The 16,573-nt window shown below is 31.9% G+C and overlaps 1 protein-coding gene across 4 annotated transcripts in view; it reads left to right on the top strand.

Moving 5' to 3' along the window:
- Positions 1–16,573, top strand: part of RELCH (RAB11 binding and LisH domain, coiled-coil and HEAT repeat containing) — a 121,942-nt gene that overhangs the window by 80,792 nt on the left and 24,577 nt on the right. For 2 of the 4 annotated variants that reach the window (XM_082667671.1, XM_082667673.1), the window contains 7 exons: positions 2,338–2,494; positions 3,121–3,244; positions 5,066–5,114; positions 7,199–7,278; positions 10,345–10,451; positions 11,451–11,550; positions 16,128–16,210. In XM_082667671.1, the coding sequence (XP_082523797.1) occupies positions 2,338–2,494; positions 3,121–3,244; positions 5,066–5,114; positions 7,199–7,278; positions 10,345–10,451; positions 11,451–11,550; positions 16,128–16,210 (700 nt within the window). The remainder of the gene's footprint in view (positions 1–2,337; positions 2,495–3,120; positions 3,245–5,065; positions 5,115–7,198; positions 7,279–10,344; positions 10,452–11,450; positions 11,551–16,127; positions 16,211–16,573) is intronic. The other 2 variants (XM_082667672.1, XM_082667674.1) reach the window with 1 other exon arrangement.

A 16,573-nucleotide genomic window follows, 5' to 3' on the forward strand; every position in this document is an offset into this window, starting at 1 on the left:
TCTTTTAAGTTCTTATTGACTTAATTTGACCCTCTGACTTTTAATAGTAACTGTAAATGTTAATGTTATTATTCTCACATGTAGGTTATAATATATTTATTATAAATGAGGAAATATTATATCCTTATATATCTATATATATATATAGATCTATCTATATATATAGTCTATCTATATATCTATGTCTCTGTGTCTATCTGTATGTCCATCTGTATAATTTGGGATACAGTTTATTACAAGTGAAGATTTAATAGTTTTCTTTTACATTATGAAAATTCCGGAGCACTAGCTAATATTTATGTCAGGCACTATTTTAAACACTTGGGATACACTCATAAACAAAACAGACAAATATCTCTGCCATGAAGAGCTTACATTCTAGTGAGAGGGAAATACATTGAAGAGTCATAACAGTTGTTATTTTGCTGGATTTGAATAATTGTGGTAATTTTTTGACAATAAAATACCTATTAAAATGGCATTCTGGGGACTCTTCTGTATGGTTACAAGTTAGATGCTTAAATTTTTTAAAATCTTTTTAAATAGAATAATGTTTTGAGATCCCTGAACCATTCTGATTGCTTATCTGTTAGAACTGAGTTATCCAAGTAATTGCTTATTTCTTGACATTGTTTTGCTTCTGTTGGACCTAGCTTTAAATCTTTGGACCTCACTTTGCCTGTAATAAATCTTGACATTATCTGATTTACTTTTAACTGTTCCACTATTTTTCAATAATTTGTCAGTATTTTTGAAGGAATAATATATTGATACATTCCATCATAGTATCGCAGATTGTGACCAATATGATATAATCCTTTTTGAAATTATCAGATATGCTTCAACAATATAGAAGTATGAAGTACAGATATCCCTCACCATCCAAATCTATTTGATTCCTAGGTTGAGATAATGACAACTCAAGCAGAAACCTCAGATAGTATGGGATACCATGTTACCTAAATTCATTTATTTGTTTGTTTGTGTGTGTATTATGATATCAAATAGGTGACTTCAGCTAGCAAGGGATAACCTTTATCTGTACTTAAGATATTGTTAAAAGCCTTGGGCAGCATAGGAGGACAATACCATCTTAATTTTGTCTTTGAGAACTTTTAAAGTTATTTCATGTTTTCTTAAGTTTAATAATTATCATTACACCATTAATATGTTTTGAGAAAATGCTGCATCCTTAATTGTGTCTTTTTAGGGTGTTAACCTCTATGCAGGAGTTGCTAGGCCATTAGGAATTTCTGTTCAACAGTTAATGAGCTGTTGGTAGCATTATTCACTTAACAGCCATCTAAGCCCTGTTCTTTAATAACCTGGAATCTAATTATGATCTGTAGAATCATAGATTTTATTGATGTGTTCAAATTTTACAGTATACTAATGTTTTAGTTACATAATTTTAAAAGTAATTTTTTCAGTTTTTCCCCCAAAACTTTTAAAGTATATACATGAGACTCTGGTTATAATATTTATAATACATTTTTTAATGATAATTTTGCTTTATCTTACTGGTCACTGGTTTTAACACTTTATAGTAACTTAATGTTTATCAAACTATGGAACATTTTTTAAATAAATCATTTAATATTGGAGATTAAATACTTAAGAAGCCTGTTCAGCTCAAGTTTTAATGTATTTTAGGTCATTATTCTCTGGTATTAAACAGTTTTTCCCTGCTGTCAACCTATTAGTTTCTTGCTGCCTGAAGGAAATATTTTATCATAGTTATTAGTTTTTGACATAAACAGTCTGGTGGAATTACAAGTATTTCTATTTTTTTAAAACCAGATTCAAATCCATATTTTAGCTGAGATCTTATTTTGTGGCCAATTTTAACTTAAGTGAAATTTTACTCTTCACTGGCAAGCTCTTTCATACAATATTCATTTACTAGTTATTTAGTCTCATAAAATCCTAATTTTTGAGATTTGCTAAATTTGTTCACATATGACAAAAATTTACAGTTGATCCTTAAACAACAGGAGTTTGAACTGTACACGTCCACTTATATGTGAATACTTTTCAATAGTTAATGCTATAGTACTACATGGTCTGTGGTTGGTTGAATTTGTGGATGTGGAAGAACCTCTGATACAGAGGGCCGACTGTAAGTTGTAGGCAGATTAACCCCTGATTGTACAGGGATCAACTGTATTTCATTTTTTTCTAAAAATGGTTTAATTAATATATTTTCGTTTTATATTTAAAGTCTATAATAAGCTAAATAAATATTAGGAGGCAGAACCTTACTTTTCTTTTGACAGAATAGCTAACTTTCCAAACTGTCATTTTCTATGTGATTTATTTTGCTTCTAATTTTTATAGTGACTAGGTTCCCTCGGCCTATGTCGCCTCTTCAAGATGTGTCTACTATTATTGGAAGTCGTGAGCAATTGGCAGTACTGCTACAACTTTATGATTACCAGCTGGAACACGAGGGTACAACAGGCTGGGAGAGTTTACTATGGGTTGTCAATCAATTGTAAGTTACCATCTCCGTATTCATTTGGTACATCTCAATCAGTTGAATGAAAGGTAGCTCACTATATTTAGCCTGGGCACTGAGGGACAAAATATAACAAAATATTAAAAAAAAATAGCAAAACATAACTTGGCATCATCTATGGTGAATTTCTTTAGGAGAGGAGATTTATACTACTAGATACGTAGTTATTTATCTATGAAGATGGTGCTGCTGTATTATGTCAGAAGACCTATCTGCTGCCTTATTGTCTACAAGTGGTGATGGATTTTAAACTACATCCAGACTTTTCATTTTTGAGGCTAAAGTGGATGATGCCATGTTAGCCAAGCTCTTGTATGAAATATCAGCTCCATTGATTTGAGTCTCATTAACTCCATACTTAGAACACTACCATTAAGATTCCATATATTTTATGGCAATCAGTTAAAATTTATTTTAAGAAATTTATAGAATATAAACTGAAGACTTTGCAAAGGGTTCCAAACAACTCCTTTGCATTCCAATTTTACTAGCTATGAAAAGCAGAACAGAAGATATTGTTAGATTTGCATTGTTTCAGAAATTGGCAAGGAAACAATAATTTATTTGTACCCCTGCCTATTTTTCTTTCCTTTCATATTCAGGTTGCCACAGCTTATAGAAATAGTTGGCAAAATTAATGTTACTTCAACTACCTGCGTCCATGAATTCTCCAGATTTTTCTGGCGCCTTTGCCGGACATTTGGCAAAATTTTTACAAACACTAAGGTAAAAACTTGTATTCCATGTTTTCTTATATGCAAGAGACATAGAAATGTAATGTGTTAATTAATGCTATAGCAGAGTAAATAAAAGCGTGAGCCCTTCCTTTATTCAAATTATCTTTTAATACCTTAGAAAACTGTGATAGTAAAAGAAAATTCTAGTCAGTAATATTCTTCTCTTTATTGATTTTCAGAAGATGATTTAGCCAAAACTTAGTTTGTATCCAGATTTGGTTATAAGATCTACTCACTGTGGATATCTCAAAGCTTTCTAGCATAGGAAGTATCAGCTAGGGGACTCAGCTGTGATTCTTTGAATATACTTCTGGTACTTTACCATCTACCACAGATTCAGGAAGCAGCCATTTGCTCAGCATGCTTTGGTCAAAACTTCAGGTGATTATAGAATCAAAGCAGCTTGTATAGAATACTTGCTACAAGATACAAGCTCTTGGAATAGAATGGACACTTGAGATAAATGCTACATTTTTCAATCACTGTCACATTTGCCTATCTAGGCTATTCTGTAGTTTTAGATATTAAATTGGAATGTCCTTAGGTCCCACTTTCTTCTTCAATCCTGTTAATCCATTTGTCTTCATAGCATATTGTTAAGTCAGTTCTTTAGAGCTCTAATAAAAACATTAAAAGATGTCATTGCTACAATCAAATGTTAATCAAGACATTTAAAAGGTAAAAATTTTGTGTAGCTCTTTACTATTAAACCTGTAGTTACTGAAACATTTAGAGCATGACAGTTTGGTATAGTGGACTGGACGGAATTCAGAAAATGGTTATGACCCTGTTATGTTTGTATCCTGTGATAAATCATTTAATGTATCTGTGCTTAATCTTTCCATGTGTGAAGTGAAGAAGTTGCTTCAGTGTCATTTAATTCTATAAGTCTGATTCTGTAGATTAATCTTTTCACAGTGGTCTACATCTCAGTTTAAATTGAATTTGTAAATTAATATGCTGACCTGTCAATAGGAGGACAAAAACCAGAGCTTGATGTTATTGTAGAAGAAACAAAATCATTTTACATTTTTCACTAACATGTAATTATTAAACAAATATGATTTGATTTTACTGGTAATCACGCTTGGCACAATTTGTTTGACATCTCCAAAAGAAGTAGCTGTTATTTATTTTACTTTTTTTACAAAAAAAATTGGGAGTTCATTTTAGCACTTAACAGTAAGTGGTTGACTTCAGTGGCCTGAAATCTGAAATCCAATAATGTTAAAAATAAAAAATTGAAACAAGCATTTGCTTTAACTTAAAATTTTAATGTTATATTCTGTACTTGATGTTTAAAGTTAAATTTTAAAGAAGTTAAAGACTAACCTAAGCCAATGGATATCACATGATGAATATGTTACTTATTGAATACCCTAAATGAATGGAATTTCATTTTCATTCCTTTTATATACAGCAAATTTTTTCAATAATTCTAATCATATAATATCTGCCTAAATACCCTTTCTAACATCAAGGTCAGTTTTAGGAGGTAGTAATTTCAAGCACTTAAAATCAGCTTGGAAATTATTTTAATTTAGTGAAGGAAACTAAAGACCCTTCAGAAAACTTGCTGACCTGAATTAATTCTTTTAAATATTTTATCTCTAAAAGGTGTTGTTTTCAGTAACTTAACTCTTCTTTTTTCCTATGGCTCTTAAGAATTGTTATGTTTTTGACTACTTGAATCAACGGTCTATAAAACAAAATAAATAAATAAGTAGTGGTAGTAAACATTTTATTTATTTAACCATTGATTGGTCCGTTGAACTTGAGACTTTCTGGATCTTTTCTTTGGGTTGCTTAGGTAAAACCTCAGTTCCAGGAGATTTTAAGACTGTCTGAAGAAAATATTGGTAAGTTTGTTCATTATTACTTTTAAAAACAATTGAATCTCTTTACTCCAGCAAAATACTTTATTCATTGTATGTAAAGTGTATAAATAAACTAGCAAGTACAATTGAAAAGGAAGATTTATACTACGGAATTCTTGGTTTTACAACTCTGCCACATCTAATATTCTTCCCATGGGGTGGCAGTAAGATTAATCTTTGTCAATTTGACTGTAAATATCTACCTTCACCGTAATCAAACTGACCTAAGGCTGAGCTTCTCAAGCTGAGTACTTGTACCCTTGGAGAGTTGAAGTAGTATATTCGAGATACTGAAAAGGAAAAAATAAAGAGCATCTAATTCATAATTAGTTACTTAAAACTTTTCAAACTTAAAACAAATTGTAATTGAAGAGAATACAAGATACACATATATGTTTTTTAAATGAAACATGAGATTTTAAAAAAACTATAGGCTTTAATGGGCAGCTCTAGCCCCTCTGTTCATAGTTTTCACTTATCTATCATAAGAAGTGTAGTTGTAGCACCACTGGCCTAAGAACTCCTTTATGTGTGGATCTTATGTCCATGTGTATTTTTCTAATTTCTTAGGAACGAATTGTGAAAAATGTTAGGAACAAAAATGTATAGCCCCCCTGTTTTGTTTTTAAACTTGGTTGATTTTGAATGTATAGGTAATTCTTATCTCAGTCCTGCCTTAATGATTTGAATTGAGTCATCTGAAAAACTCCATTTGGGGCTGTCCTCAGAGATAGTTAGAGAATGAATAAATGATTCCCTTTAAGTTTGAAAATGTTGATGAGATTTTTTTTTTGACAAATGCTTCCCAAAGTTTATATTTAATAGCTTTCTAAAGGGTTAATGCTTGGAATACCTAATAGTTGGTATTATCTCTTTAGTTAATTATTAATTCTGATGATAAATTGGTGAAGAATATTTATGTATTTTTGGAAACTGATAGGTTTTAGAATTATTAGTTAGCTGTGAATATTTAACTGTTCATATAGGAAGTGATTATTGTATATAATCACTGTATATACAGTCTGTATCTGTGAATTCAACTTAAGCTTATGTTCCTAGCCTCAGATTTACCTCTCAGCTACCATAGTCACAGTCAACCAACATCAGTACTCCCCAAAAGAAAAAGTTACGCTTACCAAGAGAATAAACAAACCTCAAATACGAATTGATATGAAAATGGAACTTTCTTTTTTGCTGAAACTTCTTTCAGGACAGTTAAATACATTTTTTCAAATCAATTTCTTTATGTACTACTTTCTGAAAAGAATTTAAAATATTAAAAATAGATAAAAAGTAATTTTAAAAAGTTTGAGTACATAAAAGTAAATGTAAAGCACTTAAAACAGTGCCTAAAAATCAATAAGTGAAGAGCTGTGGTACTATAAATAGCAACTGTCATATCACCTCTGGAACAGTTTTATTTTTAAATCATCTACGTGTGCTGCATAAGAAAATCTCTTATGTTACAGTAGTCACAGGACACTCACCTGTGATTGGATGCTCTCCCCTCTCCCCATGCTTTACTTAGCCTCCCTACTCCATGAAAATAATCAGGGTTCTGTCTGGCTGAAAATCCCTATACAGGACACAGGAGGAGCTCTGGAACTAGGCTAGCACTGGAAACTAAATAGTATCTCGTATCTGGAAGCAGGTAAAATGTATATCTGGCTGCCTCCTTTCAGCTGAGTGCCCTTACATTTTACTGAATACTGCAAATTGAAAACCTGACAATTTATGAAGACCTGCTTATACGGGCACTTGGGAGAGTGTTAAAGAAAGCTCTGATTTCTGACTGTGCAAATAACAGTAGAGCATCTCATTTTGGTTATTAAAGTTTTTCCCATCTATCAAAACTGTTTATGCTAATGGCTCTGAAAAGTATTAAGTTGTATAATATTTTCACAACTACCAGTGGATATGTGTTTTAATCAAAATATTTTTCAAAGTAATAATATTTATTTGTAAGCTTTGTAACCAGTTGTAATTTTAAATATAATTTGTCTTATGACTTTTTGCTTTATATTTAAAGCATACTCAGATTTTTAAAATTGTTTTTGTGATTTTAGATTCCTCAGCAGGAAATGGGGTCCTCACTAAAGCTACTGTCCCCATTTATGCAACAGGAGTCCTTACGTGTTATATTCAGGTAAGGGAAAAATTCTTTTGCTGGAAAATGTAAAGCACTTTCTATTTAGAAAGAGAGCTAATATTATGTATTTTAATGTGCTTATAATTGAAAATGTTACCCATAAGTGAAAACAAAATTTATTTATTCATTTCATTCAATAAATAATTTACAGTGGTGAGCATATTTCAGTAATAGTCTCTGAGGAAAATCTCTGTTGGACAAATAAATTTAGAGATTTTGTGCTTCTTGATATTTTGTTAGAGGTGTTAGATTACACTTATTTAGTAATTTCTTTGTGTTTCCTGATAATTTTTTCATTAATAAACAACAAAGCGCATGTGTTAGGTGAAGCAAACTACAAAATGCTGTAGCGTACTATATCATCATTTTTAGTAAGGTATGTTTTAGTAATACTTTATTTTTCTTAATTGTTACTGCATAATAAATTACCCCAAAACGTAAAGGCTTATTATAAATCTTTTATTTGCTCACGATCTTTGCTCAGCTAAGCGTCTCTTCTTGCTGGTAGTCGCTTGTGTTGCTGCATTCACTTGGTTGGTTGGTAGGGGGTTCAGCAAGGATGGCTGAGCTTCAGTCTCCATGTAGTCTTAGGGCCTCTCTCTGTCCTCAGGGCCTGTGGAACAGCAGAGCCAGACTCATTACATGGTGGCTCAGGGCTCCCAAAATTGCAAAATCAGAATCTGTTAGGCTAAAGCCTAGGCTTGGAATTAGCACATCACTACTACTGCATTCTGTTGCTTAAAGCAAGTCACAGGCCCACCCCAGATTCAAAAAGAGGGAAATAAATGAGAGCATGAACCAGGAGATGTGGTTCATTGGTGGTCACCAATGTAACAGACCACCTCACTCTACTTAACATTGTTTTAAGTAAACATATTATGTTTATTAAGGCACATCAGTCATTTTTAAGTGTGAGGCAGTTCCACCTGTGAGGCGAAGATACGGACTCAAGATAAAGCATTTTTAGGAATTAGAATGTGAGCAGCAAACAGGAAGATCTTTTTTCCCAAATTTACCCGATTAATACCTAATTTCTTTTGCCTTTTGTATTCAGAGTAAAGCAGTTCATATTTATTGCACTCTTCTTCCAAAATAGATTTGAACCATCCTATAATATTAAAATATAGTTCTACAGTATCATATGATACCTTGAAACAGAAGCTCCAACTCTGTTAAAGTAGTACAGTATTTTTTTAAACTTTTCTTCACTAATTTCTAAGACTACTCCATAATATGTATACACAGAGAATTCCTGTGTTTAGAATATTTTAAGTCACGTAAACTTAACAGATTGTATCTATTGTTATTCTTAAATTCATGGAGATTAAGTCCTAGCACATATTACGAGGCACAATAGCGTGAATACCATTTTCCTCTGTAATTTTAGAAGCTCTTCCAGCATAATAACAAGTGTGATGTCAATATTTTTCTCTCTCATTTTTAAGCTCTGGCAGTTGGTTAGTACATTGGTTTTCACCATAAATGGTATTTTAAGGCATAATGAAGTACAAAGTTTGCCTCATGGTAGTCCCTCAATATAGGTTTGTTGAATAAATGAATAAAGACACGCTTTTTGAGCCACTATATGAAATCCAAATATCTAAAGAGATAAGAACTTTCCTGCTGGTTACAAAATGTGAATTGAGGTGGCTGTCCTAGATTGCCCACACCAGCTGTTAATATTTTTCTTACTAAACCAAATTTTCTGTTAGAGTTAATCACACCCTGATTGCTTTGGTAAACAAAACCTATTTTGAATCAAATACATGAGCAGTATTAAATTTCAAAGCTGAGAAATAGTATTATAGTAAATTTTCAAATCAAAGGAATTCGTGCTCATTTAGAAGTATATTTCATAGGTCTCATTTCACACTTGTTTTTTCAGATTTACAGTTTATCTTTCAAATTTATGGATACTCTGTTTAATATAGTAAGCGACTATAAATGAGTGAGATCTATATTCCAACATAGCTCTGATGCTGGTTTGTCAGTGTCTAAGTTCTTCCCTAAATAGACTGGCGTATTATAAAACTGCTGTGTCCATCCTTTATTCATGCTGATCATTACTTTTGTCAATCACTTATCTGTACCTCATTCTAAATTAACCTGACCATATAGAAAAAAGGTAGGTGGTTATCTAGTCTTCCTCATGGATCTGTTGATATATACAGAAGCCATTTACTGTTGAGCTAATAAAGACCTAAAGACAAAATACCTGACTCTATATATATTTACTTTCTGATAGAATGTCAGATTCCCTCCCTTACAGATTCAGGTTAATTTAACATACAGTTATTTTTTTAACTTTCCTATTTAGTAGACCTGCTTTTTCTAACATATTTCTTAATACAGTACTGTGTAAGAAAAAAGAAAGAAATATTTTTTCAGATTATTAAAATAATGGTTTGTAAAAGAAAGATTAAAAGTAAAGATTATTTTTTAGTCAAGGGTGTGACTGTTTTAAGAACACAGTGGTCTATATTTCAGCAAGTGTGAAGCTTCTCACCACTAATAATTTCTCAGGTATCAATTTTCTACTATTAGGAGGATAACTATTTTAGTGGTTTGTATTTAAGTATTTAGAGCCAAAGTTAATGGGAAGTAAAATTGGTAAAACAGATTTTAATAAAAGAATATACCTTGTTATGTTTTAAACCAGAACTATCTAATCAATAGTGCAATGATGTAAGTAATCTGTATCTGAGCTGTCCAGTAAGGTAACCACTAACCACACGTGGCTGTTAAACAACTTAAATTGTAACTAGTGCAACTCAGGAACAGAATCTTTTATTTTACTTCATTTTTAGTTTAAATATAAGTAACCACACGTGGTGAGTGGCTACCATATTGGACAGCACGGGTCTAAATCTGTGAATCAAGATAGTCTTTGTCCTCACACCATTGTGATCATAGATATGCTTAATAAATATCTTTAATTAAAATGCTCCCAAATTAGGATATTTGCCCCTTATTTGGTAAAATTTTCTAATTATAGTTAGGAAATTATGGTTTTAGTTCTACTTGACTGGGTGGAAATTCATTATCAGTCTTTTTCCTCTGTAGGAAGAAGACCGAAAGCTGTTAATTGGATTCTTAGAAGATGTAATGACCTTGCTTTCATTATCTCATGCTCCTCTTGATAGCCTGAAAGCTTCTTTTGTGGAACTGGGGTAAAAATAATAGCTTATAGTTTTTAAAAAGCTATATAAAGTTTTAAAATTGGATTTATAGAGTACATACTTTTAGTCTAAAAAGATTGGCATACACACCAAATCTCTTGGTTTTGAGACTTAAGATTTTTTTGTTTGTTTTTGGTTTTTCTTATTTGTACATTCTTAATAGTTTGTAATCAATGCATTATAATAAAAGAATGAGGGAAAGGATACAGACATATCTTCTTTGGAGCAGCTGGAGAAATAAAGTCAAGTACAGATTTGAAGAAAATTCAGTATCCCAAAACTGGAAAAGGAGCCCCAAGTGAAAGCCAGCTCATTAGGCTCCTTTTTCCATTCCATTTGATTTGCCTAGTCCCTCATAAGCACATCATCTAGCTGCTTAAGTAGTTTTATCTCATTCTTTACTTATGTGTTTATTAATAATACTGTCCCACATTTGGATAGTCTTCACAGCCAACTTACCCTTCCATATAGGTGATTTGAGTTATCCTTATTGATCCTTATTGATTACACAACCATATGATGTAAATAGGGCAGTATTGTCCCAGATTTTTATAGATGCAGAAATTAAAACCCACAGAGGTTATAACTTACCCATCTGGCTCTTAGTCCAGTGTTTCTTTCTCATAAGTAAAAATTTTATTTTACTTTATTTTTTTATAATTTTAACTTTTATGCTATTAAAGAGTTGAAATATCTGTCATAATTGCAAGTACTTAGAGAAACTAAAAGTATAACTCCTGAATATGCTAAAAGTTTGTAGTTTTATAAGGTGACTTCCTTTTTTAAAGAATCTTAGATGTAACCTATTAAACCATACAAACTAATTCTATATGTTTTGCCAATATTTTTATCATTAATATTCCTCATAAATGTAGTATTTTTCAATACACCAGTAAGGCAAAATAGACTTTAATGAAAGAATATACCTTTTTATGTTTTAAACCAGAACTATGTGGCTCTCACTTTTAGCATTGATTTTTTTTCTTTCAGTGCAAATCCAGCCTACCATGAGTTATTGTTAACTGTTTTGTGGTATGGTGTTGTCCATACTTCAGCACTTGTGAGATGTACTGCTGCTAGAATGTTTGAGGTATGTAAACAAACGCTTCTATTGGTTCAGATCATAATGATTTTCTTTGGAAGAGGGAGAGGGACTATTTCTTAAAAAGGCAGAGAGGCTTTTCATACTATGGTATGTTGACGTATATTTTATGGCATTGAAGAGTATCTAGTTGTGTACTGTGTGATGGGGCAGAAATTTAGCTTTGGTACATTTCAGATTATTTTCTAGCCTTATTGGTTCCTTGAATGTTATTGTATTATCATTTCCATTTCTCAGAATTTCTTTTAAATCTTATTTTAATTTCCATCCTATGTAAATCTTCCTGGCTATACTTTCTATTTACTGAGGCACACAGCTATTAAAATAAAGTAAAACAATATAAGATATCTTTAAAGTTGTAAAATATAGTTGGATTCATGAGTAAAATATAGTTGCATTCATACTTGCAATTATGGAAATATTTTACTGATTAGCCCTACTTCATTATTCCCTCACCTTTCATATCTGGAATAACAACATCTCTATACATTAACTGCCTGTAGACTTGTAAGACAAGAGACTTCATATAATTTAACTAGATTTTCTTAAATTGCCACCTACCCAAGTTTAGTATGAAAATTGGAATACCTATCTTTTTATCCATCATAGAGGAAATATGTTAGCCTAGTGTACATATATATATGTTTCTAGAACTTGAATTTGAGCACTAAAAGTGGTTTAGAGTGCTATTTACTGTTCTTGAGTCTTCTCTTAGAGCCATACTGGCTGGGTTCAGTGTCTGTCTCTGCCACTTAATGCCAGTTTCAAACTTCTCTGTGCCTTAGTTTTCTCATCTATAATGTAAGTGAAGATGATAATAATAAGTATCCATCTCAAAGGATTTTTATTAATATTAAATGAATTAATACTTCTAAGGTCTTAAAACAGTGTCTGGCACATAATAATAAGAGCTTAATAAATGTTAACTATCATTATGATTACTGTTTTTTTAATATGCTGTTACTTCACAAAATAATATAATAGTTTAGGAAGAGTATACTTATCCAAACTAAAATTGTCCTTAATACACACATGTGATTCTTAAAATATCTTAAAGCACTTATTTTCATAAGAATTAGACAATTCAATTTTTCCTGAATTTCAGAATTTTTACATAATTTAAGATAAATTGCAATCTAAAGGATAGAGCGCTGACAGATTTGAAATATATACCTTCTAAAACTCTTAAATATTTAAAATAGATTTGTGGAATCTAAAGAAAATTCCATCCTTATGAGGAGGTTGAAAATCCTCTGAACATGTTATTCCCACAATTATACATATTTGATAAAAAATAACTAATCACATGTTCTTTGTCAAGATAAATTCCAAATTAAAAATTCAGTTAGATGTCTAGCATAAGTGCCTTCTGGGTATAAATAATTTTTGATTATTCAATATGCTGAAAATAATTATTACCATGAAAGAAAAAGGTTTTTCTTTAGCCTCCTCTCCCCCCAAAAGAAAAAAGTATCCTATTTCTTTAATGTACTCACTTAATAGGATTTTATTCTAAGACCATAACAGCTATTTCTTTCTCTTAAACCATTTATTTCTAAAATGTATGTATATACTGGTGAAGCATACAATATAAATGAAAATAAAGAAAATGAAGCGTCCTCCCTTTTTACTTGTTTCTGTGGGGTTTTTTCTGCCTTATTTCTTACATGTGGTTTTTGTCTGGTTTTGGTTTCTATGTCTGCTGTCAGTGCTGGTTGGAAACTATACCTATGCTTAAGCAGTTTTCAGTGTTCTCTCAGTTGATGATGGGTTTCTGAGTCTAATCTGAGAGACTTATTTTAATGATTTTTCAAGTCCATTTATGATAAAAAAATTTTTACTGAGCATGCCAATAAAAGTCATTAGTAGGAAAAATTAAAGTTACTTTTTTGTCAGTGAGGCTTATTTTGAATAATATTGTATTAAAAGAATAATTATTTCATAAGATTTCTTTTGATACTAATACTTTATAATTTACAGTTATGCCTGCTTCCCCCACCCCCAAGATGAGTTAATTCAAAATAAAAACATAAAAAACAGGTCACTTAAAATTTTTAATTTTTTTAATGTGAGACCAGAAACTACTGAGAAGAAAGCAATAAATGGATATACCAGGAACATAATATGAGATACTTAGTGAAATTGAACACTAAATTTAGCTCTGAGTTTTCAGACAGCAGGGCAAAAAGGGGAAATCCAATCAGTCATATTATTCTCATTGTTAAATAAGAGACAATATATTCTTGATGTAACAAATTATTATTGAAATTGATTTATAAAAGAGACTTTATTATGTGACTTCCAGTGTGACATAATGGATTTCCCAAACGATGCAGAAAAGAACTTCATATAATGATTTCTTACATCAATCATAAGGAGATAAATCAGGTAACATTAAGACCACAACTCAAAGAAGGCATGGGCTTTTAAAACAAATGTGACTGAGTCCATTTTCTAGCTCTACCTCTTTTGGGCTCTAAAACCCTGGGCAAGTTATTTAACTTCTCTCAGGCTCAGTTTCTTCATCTGTTAAAACATTAATGATAATTGTACTTACCTCATCATGTTTAAAAATCAAATGATAAACTGTGTCTAAATGTGTAATAATTAATAGCTCTTAAATTTTGCTTTCCGATTTTCCAGCTTATTAAATTAAATCTAAAAACTCCAGTGCAATGAAAAATTAACTTGCCCCCGGATTATCCCTTTTTTTTTTTTTTAATGCTTTTTGGCTGGCACAAGTTAGACACTTCAAGATACACTTTACTAATTCGAACCTAAGCTACCTTATTTATAAAATGATACAGAGAAGAAAGTTGTATATAATGTATTTGAACTTCTTCCCCCTATTTCTTTCTACCTGACATCTGTAATGTTTAAGGTAGTAACAGAAGTTCTTTTGTCATTTTATTCCTGCCTAAATTATCCATGGTTCTGTTGAAATAAAAATTATTTCAGAATACTGAAGTAGATTCTAAAGTGTATCAGTTGGGCTTCCCTGGTGGCGCAGTGGTTGAGAGTCCGCCTGCCGATGCAGGGGATACGGGTTCGTGCCCCGGCAAGGGAAGATCCCACATGCCGCGTAGCGACTAGGCCTGTGAGCCATAGCCGCTGAGCCTGTGCGTCCGGAGCCTGTGCTCCGCAACGGGAGAGGCCACAACAGTGAGAGGCCTGCGTACAGCAAAAAAAAAATAAAATAAAGTGTATCACTTGTTAAATGGTAACAGATTAGTGTAAAATTAAAAATCTCTGATAAAGGGAGCTCTGCTCTCTGATGTGCTGTGTAGGAGGAATAGTTAACCCAACACAGTGTTGCGTTTTTGTTACTAAAAATTCCACAGCATCTTCCATCTTCCATGAGGACTAGTTCCATTACAAGGTGAAGAGATTGATTAGCATTGAGGATTAATTTGTGTTTACATTCTGAAATAGAGAACGTAGGATTAGGATGTTACCCTTTTCTGTTGAACTCATAAAATTCCGTGATTTTTATAAAAACAATGCGTACAGCTCAATATTGTCCTCTAGTTCGGCGATTTAGGGTTGGTTGCTAAATGAATTGTTTTTATGATTAGATTATAGAAATAGGTCTAATTGTGCTCATTGTATTTTTTTTTATTTGAGCTTTTAGAGAAATGCAAAACAAAGGACTATTTGTAAACATTAACTACTTGGATGAGACAAAAACATTTTTTAGTTAATAATTTCTTTTTCCAAATATATCACAAATCTTATGTCCTTGGAGTAGTCACAATAATTCAGCTTGCATTTCTTGAATGCCTAGTCTTTGTCGGACACAATATTTAAGTATATTATGTGTAGTTAGCAGCACAGTGATCCTTTAAGGTAGATGAGTAGATGATAGTGTCACCATTTTCAGATGAGAAAACTGAGTTTCAAGGGATTATGTAATATATCTAAGGCCACATGACCAATAAGTGGAGAGCTAGAATCTGAACCCAGGTCTGATTCCCACATTAAATAAGTACTTTCCTCTAGGCTACATTATATCTCTGTACTTCAAGGAATAAAGCTACATGATGTAAAAGGTTGGGAATTTTTGTATGTGATTTTTAAATTTACTTGCATCAGAACAATCAGAAGCAATTTAGTGGTGGCTGCTAGCCATTTGAGTTTGGTTTAAAAACAGTCCAGTTTGTACCTTGTTGGTCATAACAAAATTATATCAGATTTATTTAAAGAATTTAAACATAGAACCCAGTATGTCTTCTTTTTAGTTTCTTTAAAAGAAAAAAAAAAAAGGTAAAGCTTTCTTTTAAATTGAACATGGAAATTGCATAGACTATTTGACCAAAAGTACAAACTGTCATTGAATTGGTAACAAACTGTTTTCAGGGACTGCTAGGCTGTGTAAGCTTTATTTTTCTCCTAAGCATTCTCTGCCTTTATAAAGCACTCTAGTAGCAATATTTGCTTAGCTTCTAATTTTGGTTTTGCTTTTGTGTTTTCTCTCTTTCTCTTGGTTGTTCCTTTCTTCTTCCTGTGGCATTGTGTTTGCTCTTTCCATGCATCACCTGTGAATACCCCCTGTGCTGACCAATCAGCTGTTGGTGAAGGGGGTGAATGAAACTCTGGTAGCTCAGAGGGTTGTTCCTGCTCTCATAACTCTCTCCAGTGACCCTGAAATGTAAGTGTCGTTCCTACCTTTTCATTCAGCATCCCTTTCAAAATGCGCCTGTCAAGAAATAACCATCAGCTTTTAAATTCACTGAAGACTAGATTTAGCTCTTTAAAATAATAATATTGGATTACGCTTACTTGATTTTAAACTTTATTATACTACTATTCATGTATTTTTTTAAGTCAACCTTCACAGTAAGCCTAATGACAAGGCCATATATTGAAAAGAATATATTAGTAGTATTTATTAGTCCTCAATAAACGTTTCCAAAACTTAAAACATGCTGATGGACTATTTCTTCCAAGCCAAGAAGGGATGCTCTCTAATCTCACTAACATGTTGTTACCAGTAAGTATAGTGGCATGAACC

The sequence above is a fragment of the Grampus griseus genome, assembly GCF_964374135.1.
Source record: "Grampus griseus genome assembly, chromosome: 12".
In the NCBI taxonomy this organism is placed as follows: domain Eukaryota; kingdom Metazoa; phylum Chordata; class Mammalia; order Artiodactyla; family Delphinidae; genus Grampus; species Grampus griseus.